The sequence below is a fragment of the Anas platyrhynchos genome, chromosome 5 (genome assembly GCF_047663525.1).
Source record: "Anas platyrhynchos isolate ZD024472 breed Pekin duck chromosome 5, IASCAAS_PekinDuck_T2T, whole genome shotgun sequence".
NCBI classification, from domain to species: domain Eukaryota; kingdom Metazoa; phylum Chordata; class Aves; order Anseriformes; family Anatidae; genus Anas; species Anas platyrhynchos.
Window position 1 is genome coordinate 12,142,016 of NC_092591.1, and position 13,784 is coordinate 12,155,799.

Sequence of the window (13,784 nt, forward strand, 5' to 3'; positions counted from 1 at the left end):
TTTGCTTATCATAGATGGAAGAAGAATTAGATAGGGACAGTTATGACAAGTTTTCTGAAGTATAGAATTTACAGATCAATAATTAAAACAGTAGAGCCCTTATCTGCTGTTTATTCAAAATAAAATATAATAAAGTAATAAAGCATAATTGATTAATTTACAGGTACTGTATTTACCAAGCACAAGACAAAAAAGCTGCAAAACAGTTCTAGTGGTATATTGCATTTTATTTACAAAACATAGCTGCCTTGAAAGTAAATCAGATTAACATTCCCTGATCTCTTTAGTCTTTTTTTTTTTTTTAATTATTATTTTTTACATTAATTTGGGGGAATGAAAAAATCCTTAGCAATACATTAAAATTTTCTTCATTATCACTCAGCACAAGTTACACCAAATGTACCCACAAATATTAAGGCCAACCACAGGTAACAAGTTCAATCTATTTTTCATATTGCTATGAAAAGTTGCAAGTTGTTTTTAAGTTTTCAAGGGCCTAGATGGCAGTGTAGTTCTTAGTGTAATTAGTCAATTTGATCTTCTCTGGGAAGATAATATTAACAGAGAGGTTTTCCCCATTGCTAGACTTCAGAAAAAAGTTCTTTTTCTTGCGTAGGAGATGACTATATTTGGCATTAGCAAGCCACATTTCACATTTTGAAAAAAATACTATCCCAGTTGTACCCAAGACAACAAGACATGTAAGTAAGCCCAGTACAACAAAACATATCATTTGGCTTTTACTGAGCAAGGGATCTGCATTTTGGATTGTTTCTTTCATTGTTATTTTCAGGATTTCTTGTGCTTGATGATGCACTGATCTGTGATGAGCTTTTGTGGGTAGCTTGTAATTCTGCATACGCTTTGTGCCTGTATTCACTCCAAAGAGACTTGTGTTTTTGCTGTGATGTTTGCAGGTTGCACCAACAAATTCTGGCTTACAGATACATTCAAATCCTCCCTGTGGGTGTTCGCTGCATGTCCCTCCATTCTCACATGGGCCACTTGCACAGAATATGACACGGCTGCTGCAGAGCTTTCCCGTATAGCCATGGGGACAAAAACAGCTGAAACCCGCACCAATATCTGTACACGTTGCTCCATTTTCACATGGGTTGGATTCACAGTCATCTCTATCTATTTCACAGAAATTGCCAGCAAAACCAGAAGGGCACAGACAGGAAGCATGGGGTGCAAAACCATTGTCATCGATGCATGTTCCTCCATTCTGGCAGGGTGAGCTAGAATAGAGAACAAACACACACATACACAGAACTGAATCACAGTCCAAGGAAAGAAGCTATTAGGAGTCACTTTGTATAATAAAAGGAAATGGTTTTCTTCAGAAGAGCCAAAACCTAATGCAAATCTACTAAATTGGTCAAGTTGAATCAAGAATGAATTTATTCAACAGCTTTGTCAATACAGATTATAATATCTTCTGCCAACCCTTCAGACAGGATTAATACACCACTGTATAAATCCAACCTGAAGAGCTGTGAAGTGATTTTAAGTTATTTCAAATATTTTTCCAAATTATGTTTCCTAAAGTTTTCATAAGCTTAGAGCTATTTAGCTGAGCAACTGTTTGGACAAGACTGAACAATGACATTAGCAGCAAGATTTTCTTTTCCACCTGATTATTCTTAAGACAGTCTCCATATTGTATTGGCAGAGTGGATTTTTTTCATATTGCCTCTATATTGCTCCATGACATACAAAAAATGTAAAGATAAACAGATATTTTTTTGCAAACTGTTGTTGAGCAAAGGATTTTGAAAAAAAAAATATAAAAAAAATAAAAAATAAAAAAAAATACAATGAGATGGTGTCAGCATTAGCAAAGCAGCTGTAACGTGAGAACAAGATGAGGAAACCAAATGTTTCCAAACCTTTTGAGAACTTAATTATGAATAGCCTGGTACTATGTTTTAAGTGATGTCAAGTCACTTTTTTTTTCATCTTTGCAGTGTAACTGTGTCTTACCAGGTGTATGGCCAAAAGATAGGGCCATCTACTGACAGACAAGCACAAAAGCTGCCAATTCAGTGGAGCTATTCAAAGCAGATGTCGTCCTTTAACTGGCCTTGTTGGCTGAAAAAGGGTCTGGGGTCATGTGTTTACAAGTAAAGATCAAAGCCACTTTCATGGCAATTCATTGTACATGAATGAAGCATTTAAAACTTACCTTTTAAAAATGGATCTCAGGTAATGAGGCAGCATTACACTTGACAAAGCTGACTACAAGCCTATTTGACTAGTTTTCCTAACTATAAATCTCTAAAGACATACAGCACCGTACCAGGATACAGCTGAAAAGTCCAAGCATTTTTTACATGTTACATTTCCAGGGGAAAGCCCTAGAGGTACTGAACATCTGCAGCTTTGTGAAAGCTGACATTTCACATTTGTCAGTGGCCATTACAGATTCTTATATTGGAATACAGAGGTTTAAGAAATCTGTTGATGCCTTGAGTGAGGCAACAGTGAAAGGAAAATAAGCGCCTGACTACAAATGGCCCCTGACCACTGGTGGGATAAGGCTGAGCTACTCAAGTGCCCAGTTGTTTCCATGGGAATAGCTATTGTACAGACCACCCTGAGCAACTCTGGGTTTTCTGCGGTTTGAAACAATTGGTGGGCACTCATAAGGAGAGATGGACTACTGCGGTAAAGAGGTCATCTGCTTGTTTTTTCACTACTTACACACACACACACACAAACCCCTCTCTGTCCTCTCATATTGTCCTTCACTGTAACTGTTACCTGGAAAAAAATGTTACCAAAAGATTGCACTGGAAATCTGGAAACTGTATTATGAAAGCAAAATGAGTTGTCGCTAGACTTTGACATAGCATTTACTGGGCCAGTCTGGTGAGAACATGAGGTGCTCGTGCAAATGAGAAGCTTTGCTACAATCACCAGCATCTCTGTATGCTATAAGCAAAATATGGAACCTGTAGCTGTGCAGTCCTTGAGTTATTGAATGGTTATGATCTCTCTTGGAGAGTCTAGCACACTCTCTTGGCTTTAGAGGTTTCATTGAAAATCAGACTAACTGTTTTGGATCTGGCAATATGCAGAAATTGGAACCCTCACATGCAGGTCAAATTGCAGAAATGTAGGGAATTTGCAGGGAAATTGGAAGAAATTGCTGGAGAATGTAAGCACAAAATGATTTTTTGCCTAATTTTTATATAAAATGATTTTTTTACTCTTTCTCATAAGTATAAAAAAATAAAAACTGCTTAGAGGAAACATGAAAAATTTTGAAAATGAATTATTTATTTACTAATGAATCTCATTTACCTATTTTTTAATATGTTTAAGTGAATGATATTAGTAATCTCCTTGAATACATTCAGTTACTTTATATTTAAGTAACTGATAATAAACTGTAAATAACTGATAATAAAAATATTTATATTTAACATGTGTTTAAGGCATGTTCAGCAAGGGTGGTGCATGAAGGACTTACTGTGGAAACATGGACATACCACTTCCTTGCTTTCCAAATACTCTGCCTTCATTTCAGAAAGCACCTTCTGGTTCTCTGCTTGAGACCAGATCTTCAAAGCATCACACAGATATCTCTAACACAGATACACCTGATAGATTTTATAGACACCAGAAAAATTACTTTGATTTGTGAATTGGCTTGGTGCTATCTATGAATATTAACTTAGGAGCCAGTGGCAGTACTTAGTAATATCAACATTTTTAACTATGCCACTGATACAGAGAGGTAGGATACAGAAGTGGGATGAAAGTGAGATGACCTCTTATGATAAGGTCTCTTCCCAGGATGTGAGGCGCACCCTCCAGCAGACTATAAAATATTAATAGACATGTACTGCTTATAGTGAGAACATTTTTTTTCCCACTACAGCTGTCTTCTGCTCATTCTCCTCATAAAGACACAACTTCCTAGAGAAAAGGAATTGCTGTTTCAAGAATGTTGTTTTGTTATGATTTTTTTTCCATGATTTCCAAACTATTTCATGAGTATTCAGTTTAAACTGAGAGTACTATCACAAAGGTATTTATCCACATGGAGAAGATCCCACAGTCTGCTCTTCTCCTGGCTAAATTATCAAGCTCTCACAGCCTCTCCTCATAGGAGGGGTGCTCCAGTCCCTTCATCATCTTCATGGGCCTGTGCTGTACTCTCTCCAGTATGAACTCATCCTCATGTAGTGGAAAACAGAACTGAACCCAGTGCTCCAGATGTTTCTCACCAGTGTTGAGCAGAGGGGAAGTATCACCTTCAACCTGCTCCCAACACTGTTCTAACATCTTACTGCTCTTAGAGAATGGAAGGAAATCCCCTCCCACATCCTCTTCTCATAGAATTGAGATTATCTCCCTCAGTAAACCGTTGACATACCATCATATGTATGGTAAGAAAATGACAGGCTGGTGAACTAGGTGATTTTGTGCAGAAAGCTTGTGGGTTGGTTACTGTTCATATTACTGTACCTTGATTTTGCATAAAATTATCCCTCTAGAGGTGATCTCACTAGAGGTGAGAACATGCGATGGCAGGTTACTACTTACTAAAATCATGGCGAGGCATAAATTCATCACAACAAAGCGTGAAAACTATCATGTTTAGTACTCAAATTATGCACATGAACTCATATTTTTAATGTGTATTTTTTTACAGAATAACAGAACAGATTTGAAAAGTTTGCTAAAAATATCAGTAACTAAATAATTGTCCTAGCAGAAGAACTACATATTTTAGCATAGAGATATCTTCACTTAGCTATGAAATCTGAAGAATATTCAGTAGGAATGTAGATTTTAAATTCACACCAGAAATTAATATTTACCCATTAATAATGCAAGGTCCTTTTTTGAGATGGCAGTTTTTTCCTGTAAATCCCTGGGCACAAAGACAAATATATCCTCCATCACCAGTCTCTATGCATGTTGAGTTATTGGTGCAGGGCTTTGCAGAACATGGGTGAATATCTGTTTAAAAACAAACAAAACATTTTTTTTTTAGTTGTATTAAAACACTTTCCAATAAAATGAAAGCTGAACTGTCAGCAGATGACCAGAATCAGGGCTCAAATAAAGTTAGGAGAAAGAATCTGTAAATAGTAAAGAATAATTTAAATAAAATGTACATGTATCTTTATCGATCGTTCATCCTGCATTGAAGAAAGAACTTCTAGGTGGCATAGTCATCCTCCTGGCTTATCCATAAACAGAATTCTGATAAAATAAAACGGAACAGGGAATTTTCCCCTCTCCCTGCCCAACAACCCATCATTATGTGCTTATAAACAAACATTTCATAACAACAGAGATCAGCAGATTACAAAGTCTCTCAAGAGTTCATCTTTTGGCTTGGCTGCATCTAACCCTTACATAACTGTACCAGAATAGAGAGCTGTATGGTGTGTTTTCACCCAAAGTCACACATCTCATTTTCTTTACTGTTTCCCTGCTGAGCGACTTCCCACTTGAACGATTAGCAATTTTTAAAAATAATTAAAAATAAATAAACAAACGTGCATATTTTAGCCAACTAATGGAGCAGCTGCACTGAGGAGCTGGCTGCAAGTTATATGATGTCTCTAACACTTCTGTGCATAAACACACTTTCTGAAAAGATGAAAAAGATTTAAGGGCATTTATATTCTAGTTCCCATAGCATAACATGAAAGGTAGATGATATCATGAGCTACTGCAAAATTTTAACCACAGCAAAACACTTCAATAACCTTAGCTTTTGAATATAATCTTCCTTGGATAATGAGCTCTATTTTCTAATATGTTCATCTGTTCTCATTATTAGACAACCTCTTTGCAAGCTCTGCAAGTGTAAGCTCCAGTTTTCTCAAGGACCAAAATAATCATGAATGAGGGAAACCTTGCTCTGTGCATCCTGGTTCTAGGTGGACATATACCCAATTTCAAGGATGTTTCCAGAGGATAAGATATCATGGCATTCAGGCAGGCCAGTGGTGCAGCCCGTGGCAAAGAGGTTAATCATCAGCATCGACACCAATTTCTCTCTTTAAGTGCCATGCTTGTCCAAGTGGTTGCAATAATAGTCATAAATGATACCACTAATCCTGGCCTACATATTTACAGTGGATCAAACACAACCTATAATCTGCAAGCCTTTAAATTATAAGGTATGTCATTCTTCATCTGAGCTGAAAACCAGATAGCCTATGGTAAATATAAAAGCTACATAGTCAGAGGCATTAGCAAACCACTCAATAACCTCAAACTGTTACAGAAAGGAAGTTCCATAACCCATACTAAGGAGATTATACACTAACTTTCCTAGAAAATGGAGAAAGAGAACACCACCATTCAAAGTTGCCTCTTTTTCTCTAGTGTTTAGCAAGCAAATAAGGTGCTGAGACCGTATCTATATTTTACAGAAATTTCAGAAGTTAACAGCGGTGGCCAAGTGAATTTTGGACCTATATCTGGGTTTTGCTATCCTGGTGCGTTGGTATTTGCTGACAGCTGGCAACATTAAAACAGTGGCTATGCCAGAAACCCCCTGGCAAATATTACTCTTTCTATAGCAGCAAAAATGAAGCATGTCAAGCAAATCCCCAAACTAATGACCTTCTGTCAACCTCCACAGAAACAATATAAATGTAGCTTTCTAACAAGGCTTATCTCATTACACACCTGAAGCTAAAAATTGTTTCCAGTAGCTACAAAATGTCAATTAATGACATTTGCTTGTGAAATTATAATGGTTTTGGCCTCCTGTCATCACACACAAAAATACAGTATTAGAAAAGGGAGGCAAGGAACCTCATATTGCATGGTAAATATTGATAGGTTTGTACTTCCATATTTAAAAGATAATTATGTGTATATAACAATGGTCCCCAAATGAATGGGAACCATCATTTTGTCCTTTTGTCCTTTTTCCTAACCTGATCAAGTTTCATTTAGTGATACCTGATAACAAGTTACAGCAGTCTGTAATGACTTTATACAGCCAGGAAACCAAAACCAACACAACATTTTGGCAAAGGATGTGGAGATCAGTGGTTGAGCAATTAACCCCGTTTTTGGATACAGTGCTTTCATGGGTCAGTAGAACAACCTTCCAGTGGCAGGGAAACTAGGACTCTTGATACCTTGTTCTATTTAGAGTAAATAAATCCACTGAGATGAAAGACTTTCAATATAATTTGTGCCTCCAGATGAAAAGATGATTATTTCTTTTTGGCTGAGAATTCTTGCCACATCTTCATGGGGATCTAAATGCAAATTGGCAAAGAAGACTCTGAGGTAACACTGAGCATTGCAAAAAGTAATAGTTTCTGGATAGGGATATCTATCAAGGGATAGATATCAATAGATATCAAGGGATATCTATTTTGTCTTATAAAACTATCGTAATGAATATGTATTAAACTATTATTTTCCTAAACTATTATTTCCCTAAAGGTAGGGATATAGGTCCAACAGAATCCTAAATACTGGTTGCAAGAGAGGAAAGTCGCCAAGCTCAGAAATATGAAGACATTTAATTGCTTAGAAGTTCAGCCAGGTGCTTAGATTTTTTTTGTTTTGTTTTGTTTATTATTATTTTTTAAAGTATGTTCAACTAGAAAACTTCATATGAACTTAATTGTGTAGAGGGTACCTCTAAAAAATCTGGTCCTTCATGATCACTGACAACTGATAGAGCTGAGCCTCCTAAGTTGGCAATTGGGAATTTTTCTGTCTAATTTCATAAATCTGTGATTGTAGACCACAGACCCATTCAGAGGAACCCATTCCCCTTTACTAATTATCATGAAAATCCTTTTGTTTGTTGCAGGTATGAAGACATAAGTGAGAGATGTCTAGAAAAACATAATTAATGTACTTATCTCTGAAAGTTTACAGTCACATCTGCACCAGCGCTGCTACAGTTCTTGCAAACATACCAGGACTAGCTTCAAACAAAGGAGCCTGAATATGCCTTTGTGTGCAGTTGGTGCATACAGGCTGCAAATTCTGATGAGAAGGTGAATGATTACCTGAGCACCTTGCACCAACCTTCATGCCACTGCAAGGATACACTACCAGAAACCTTGAGTCTTTTAGTCATCTTGAAAATTTTATCCTATTCATACTGCATCATAATTAACTACTCTTTTGGGTTTTCATTGGCAGACCACAGCCATGCTCTACAAATTAGAAACTGTATAACAACAAAAGCCTGAATTTGAAGCAGAGAGAACAAGATCCTGGATGTTTGTCCTCTTCCAGCTGTAATTATGCAAACTGAAGTGGTGCATGCTCCTGGATGCTCATGCCATTTCTGTCCCTTCGGATATCTTGGCTGAACACTCATCTGTCTATGTCAGCCAAAACAAACCAGCTCAACAAAGTCCAGTTCTTCAAGTTACTTATGCTAACCTGGCTCATTCTGACAGGAAAGGGGTGAGCAAGCACACTCTGTGCTTATTCCCTCAGGTCCAGGAGGAAAGCAGTAGCCTGATTGGACAGACTTTTTTCTCAGTTATACTAATGCTACTCCACTGAATCATCACTGAGTTGAGGAATAAATATTAATCTAATAAGAAGCATTAATATTAAGCTCATGTCTTTCTGTACAGAAATTATTATATATATCCCTGGAAGTCTTCAAAAGACATTTAGATGTAGAGCTTAGGGATATGGTTTACTGGGGACTGTTAGTGTTAGGTTAGAGGTTGGACTCGATGATCTTGAGGTCTCTTCCAACCTAGAAATTCTGTGATTCTGTGATATATTGTGTCAGGTAAATATTTCAAATTATCTAATACAAAGATGTGTGTTTTTTATCAAAAAGACTTATATGACTTCAAGTGAGCAGTTTTTTTTTTTTTTTTTTTTTTTTTTTTTTTTTTTTTTTTGTTAGCATTGTCCACAATGGTCAATATTTAAAAAGTTATGAAGTTATGTGCTGCTTGCACATATGCCCAGTTACCAAAGACACTGCATTATTTTGTCTAAATTATAGAAACTCCAGGTTTACATGCTGCTGTCCAGAGTATTTTTTAATAGTTATCCAGAAGGACTTTTGCAAGTCTCCAGCACCAGATGGGGCTGTTTCACCTCAGTAGCTCAAGAATAAGAAAAGACGTGCAAACCTATGTCACAGAGGCTGCCAACCCAGCCCTCCTCACAGATGCACTGCCAGGGTTTGGCACAGCTGCCATGCAAACACCCAGGGAAAGGTACACACTGATTACAAAGAGCACCCTGCCAACCAGGCTGACACCTGAAAGAGATAAAAGACAAGATAGAGGCATAGTTTATTTTTAATAAACATAATTACAAGGATGTTCTGCTTTTCAAGGCAAAATAAATAAACTTTCAGATACAAAATTGGACTATGCAGCACATTGGAACAAAAAGATACTTCCAGTATCTTTTATCTGATACTTACAAAAAAAAGTGCTTCCAGGATACTAGAAGCAGTTCATCTGAAGAAAACTGTTTAATTCAGTGACAAAAAGTTAATAAATGTTAATCAATGTAAACTCTTACTAGAATAATTAGGCTAAAAAAGCATCTAGATGTCTAAGCTCTACAACTCCAGTTACTGTATGCTAATTGACTGCTGCTTCACTACAGTACCATATTTTCAGAGGACAAATTGTTTCAGTTTCTGTCTATTTTACAAGGACAATAAATTACTGTAGAAGTCTGTTCCTGAGCTAACAAGCATGTCTGACAGATTTTTTTACCTGCATTCACTGGGAAATTCACAAAATCCATTCACTGGGTGGCAGCCAGTTTTACAGTTCACACCTAGAAAAAGAGATCGTTAATATCAAAATAGAAAAATCAGCACTCAGAAATATATACATATATATATATATATATATATATAGTGTCCTCTACACATTATCGGTGTTTTAAAAGAAACCACGCTGTATAGGAAGAAGAAACCAGACTGCATAGTATTCTGATTGTTTTTGTTACAGGTATGAAAATATGTATTTCAAGTTTCCCAAATGTTAAGTGAACCTAATCAGAAGCATGTTACATAGTGTTTCTATAGGGTGAGTGGAATGATATAGAGAATGGACTGCAAAAGGATTCATAGTAAAACATGGTAGCATATGTAAAACACTGCTATACACTACTTGAAAATAGAAACTTCAAAGCAGATCTATAGATACAATTTCACAACATGCAACTCCAGTTGTATTATTTTAGAACTACTTGAAACTCAGAAATACCTTTAGTCAGAGAAAAAAAATAATCCATGTAAAACAACTTACTTGTGTTAAATTCATTTCAACCTTATATCAGATGAAACAAAGAAATCGTCACTTTGATTAAATAGTACAAGAATAACTGAAGTTACAGAGAAGAGGTCTCAGTCTCATTTTTTTTTGCCGTTTCCAACCATCAGCACCAAGCGCGTTCAGCGGTATGGTGCCACCACTGACACCTTCCACGAGGGGCAGGGGAGATACCCCTCAGCCGGGCAGTGAGGACGAGCTCCCTACAAAGAGCCAGGACCCTCAACCGGAGCAAACTTCAGGGGAAGCACCGAGTGCTTCGGGGTGCCGCGGGTGGGCTCCCCCCGCCGCCCTCAGCCCGGCCCCAGCAAACTCCGCCAAGTTTCCCACCCCGCTCCCCGCCGCCCCCCGGCCGGTACCTGGGGCTGCAGGGAGGACGAGGGGCAGCAAGCAGCAGCAGCAGCAGCAGCCGAGGAGCCCGGCGGCACGCAGCCCCATGGCCGGGGAGGAAGAAGAGGAGGAGGAGGAGGCGGAGGCACCCCCGCCCGCAGCGCTACAGGGGCGGGAGGAGGAGGAGGAAGAAAGGAGAAGAAGGAGAAGGAAGAGGAAGGCTGCCCAGGGCAGACCCTTGCTCAATGCTGGCGCTCCGAGGGCTGAAAAGAGGAGCCGGCACCTTGCGCACCCTGTGCGATTGCGGCGAGGGAAGGCTTTTGGGAAGGCTTTTGGGAAGGCTGCGGGAGGAGGGAGGTCTAGCAGGGGGGTTTGAAACACGCCTCTTACCTCGTTGAAACTTACTCCGGCAGTTCACAAACAGCTAATTCAGGGCTTCAGGTTTCTGAAGACTTCTTTCCTTAGTCACGCACATCAGAGCTCCAATTTTTTTTCAGGAAAGACCCCAGCAAAAGCAAGGAAGCCAAAGCATCTTCTGTATTTGAAGCTAAAGTTAAAAATAAAAAAAATAAAATAATAAAAAAGGCCCTCAAAACTACATCTCTTTTTTATACACTGAACAGATCAAGAAGAAAAAAAAAACGTTACTTCCACCACTGGGCAATTTAAATTCTGTGCTTTATTCTGTGGCTGCTCCTTTCTCTTGTCTATCTTTTTTATTATTCCTTTGAGCAGTCCCTTATGGAATTAGACTGGGTATTTCTTGTTCTTTGTTTTCTTCTTTTAAAGAAGTTATGCCTGTTTTTTAGGATTCTTAAGGGACCCGTTTTCTTCTGCTTCTGCTGTAGTGCTTATTTCCATGAGACCTCATTTACCAATTTATCTACATTTATGTGAAGCAAGTAGAGATCACTATAATATGGTAAGAAGACTATAGAACCACCTGCTTTTTCTCTGGAATTACAATGGGCTAATTCAAGATTATCTGCCTGAATACATACGAACTGAAAAGCACACATTAGCTTCAGAAAGCCCATTTACTGGTACTTGAAGATAATGATGTCACTTAGGTTGCAAAAGTTTGCTTCTAATAATGCAGGTTTTTAATTTTATGGGGGAATTGAAGTATAAAAACAGGAAGAGGAGAATGAGGGGTGGTTTACAAAACAATGCTTGAGTGTAAAGGGTGAGAGGCAGACACTGATTCTTCAAGTCTCTCCAGAAGTTTGGCTACATGAGATACACTCTGCCTATCTGGCTCTACAGGCACAGAATACCTCCATACCTTTTCCACGTGCTTTTGTTTTATTACTGAAACACTACCTACTGTTTCAAAAAGGTTACTTTGTCACCACAGCTTTTGCTGTAGTTCACATGCCCAGCCACAGCTAGGGAATCGTGAATGACAGAAAGGCACCAGAGAAGTGAAAATGTGGAGCAGTAACAACGGCTAGTCAGTCCTTTGCTATTCTGTGAATTTTTGCTTTCCTAGGATAAATACCAGCAGTTCTTTCCAGTTCTTTACCAGTCTTGTTCACTTTACTTTTATCCTGACTTTCTTATTTATTTGTTACAGACTCTGGTAGCAGTTGGTCCAGGGTTATTTATTCTTCCCTTAGATCATAACTTCTTTGCTTGATGCAGAAACTTTTTTAATGTTAGATATCGGTTTGCATATTTTTCACCAAGAGGTAACTTGAGGAGGTAAAATGGCTACAAAAGTTCTGTGATGCTTTAGCTGGAAGAAATGACTCCTTGTATTCTTTATTCTTCGGACCTTAAGAGTAGAGAGTCTGTAGAATTCATAGATTTTATCCATACAATAATCACTGTCAAATTATATGATTTCATTTGCACTGTAAATATAATAGTCTGACATACAGTGACACATTTGTTCTATTTTCTGAGTTCACTACCTGCATTGTCCAAAACTGATTTCTTATGAAAAAAATCACTAGAAAAATCTTGTCCTCACAATTCTCTCTCTATATAACTCAAAGATGTTGTGGAGTCTCCTTCTCTGGAGATATTCAAAACCCACCTGGATGCCATCCTGCATGATGTGCTCTAGGTGATCCTGCTTGGCAGGAGGTTTGGACTAGGTGACCTTCAGAGGTTCCTTCCAACCTCGTCCATTCTGTGATTCTGTGATATGTGTTATAATCACCATTACAAATTTTAGTATTTGTACTCTGTTTTTCTTGCTTGTTTTCATGCTTTTTATATTTTATTTTATTTTATTTTATTTTATTTTATTTTATTTTATTTTATTTTATTTATTTATTTATTTATTTATTTTTGTCTGGATATACTGTTAAACAAAAGTAATCTATTTTTAGAACAACTCTACTTTTCACATTTCTGTGCCTCAGAGGTGCATCTTGGATGGCTGAAATTAGGATGAATCTCCATTTTCCCATCTTTTCTACTTACTTCAAGGGTCATCTAAATGCAAGAGGCAAATTTTATTTTTAAGAAGTCAGAATTCTTTTTGTAAGAGTGAAGTCTACCCATTATATCCAACCAGAACCTGTTGGAACAGAATCTGCCCTGATGCTATTCCAAAAGCAATTTCAAAACAGAAGCCTCATCGTTGTGCGAATCCAGACTCATCATCTTTTCACTACTTCTTCTACCTGAGAAAACCAAACTGCAAATAATTTTTACTTAGCTTGTTTGCTGCCAAAAGCGCTCTGATCCAAATCTCCATAGGCATTGCAATAGTCCCTGAAAATTACAGTGATTTGGTTTTGGCAGATCTTAGTGATTTCTTCTGAGAGAATAAATCTTCTTTTTATTTTTGTTTTGTTTTGTTTAAGTATTTGCATTGGAAATTGGAGAGAAAAGAACCCCATACGTTTTTTTGTGTAAGATCATTCAATGTGTTAACAACTGTACTCACTATTTCATCTAAAAATTCTTTAGTGGTGAGTACAGACTAAGGAGTGTGGGTCCCAACAATTTGTCATCCTCAGGAAACATGCAGCTTCATTGAAATCTTGGGACATTGTGAGATTTTCTTTGAGACTCATTATAGGAACCAGGGCGTCAAAGACAGTGACTGCAACAATCGAATCAAGAAGAGAATCTTCATAGATTCTTTTACAGAATTTGAGATATTATGCTATATATATACACATGATTTTAATTTTTATTTTTTTACCAAGAAAATAC

The 13,784-nt window shown here is 37.6% G+C and overlaps 1 protein-coding gene across 1 annotated transcript; it reads right to left on the reverse strand.

Annotated features, from left to right (window-relative positions):
- Positions 1 to 264: 264 nt before the first annotated feature.
- On the reverse strand, positions 265 to 10,944 carry DLK1 (delta like non-canonical Notch ligand 1). Its single transcript, XM_027458887.3, has 5 exons — positions 10,640 to 10,944; positions 9,717 to 9,780; positions 9,117 to 9,247; positions 4,836 to 4,977; positions 265 to 1,241 (listed from the first exon to the last, which is right to left on the reverse strand). The coding sequence occupies exons 1-5, from the start codon at positions 10,716 to 10,718 to the stop codon at positions 497 to 499; spliced, it is 1,161 nt and encodes a 386-aa protein (XP_027314688.2). The 5' UTR covers positions 10,719 to 10,944; the 3' UTR covers positions 265 to 496.
- Positions 10,945 to 13,784: the final 2,840 nt, after the last annotated feature.

What these genes read in the sequence shown, in the direction of transcription:
- DLK1 (XM_027458887.3), bottom strand. Translation starts at nt 10,718, where the DNA reads ATGGGGCTGCGTGCCGCCGGGCTCCTCGGCTGCTGCTGCTGCTGCTGC. An exon ending in CGTCCTCCCTGCAGCCCCAG is followed by an intron (nt 9,781 to 10,639) that starts GTACCGGCCGGG and finishes CTCTTTTTCTAG; the next exon opens with GTGTGAACTGTAAAACTGGC. An exon ending in GAATTTCCCAGTGAATGCAG is followed by an intron (nt 9,248 to 9,716) that starts GTAAAAAAATCT and finishes TATCTCTTTCAG; the next exon opens with GTGTCAGCCTGGTTGGCAGG.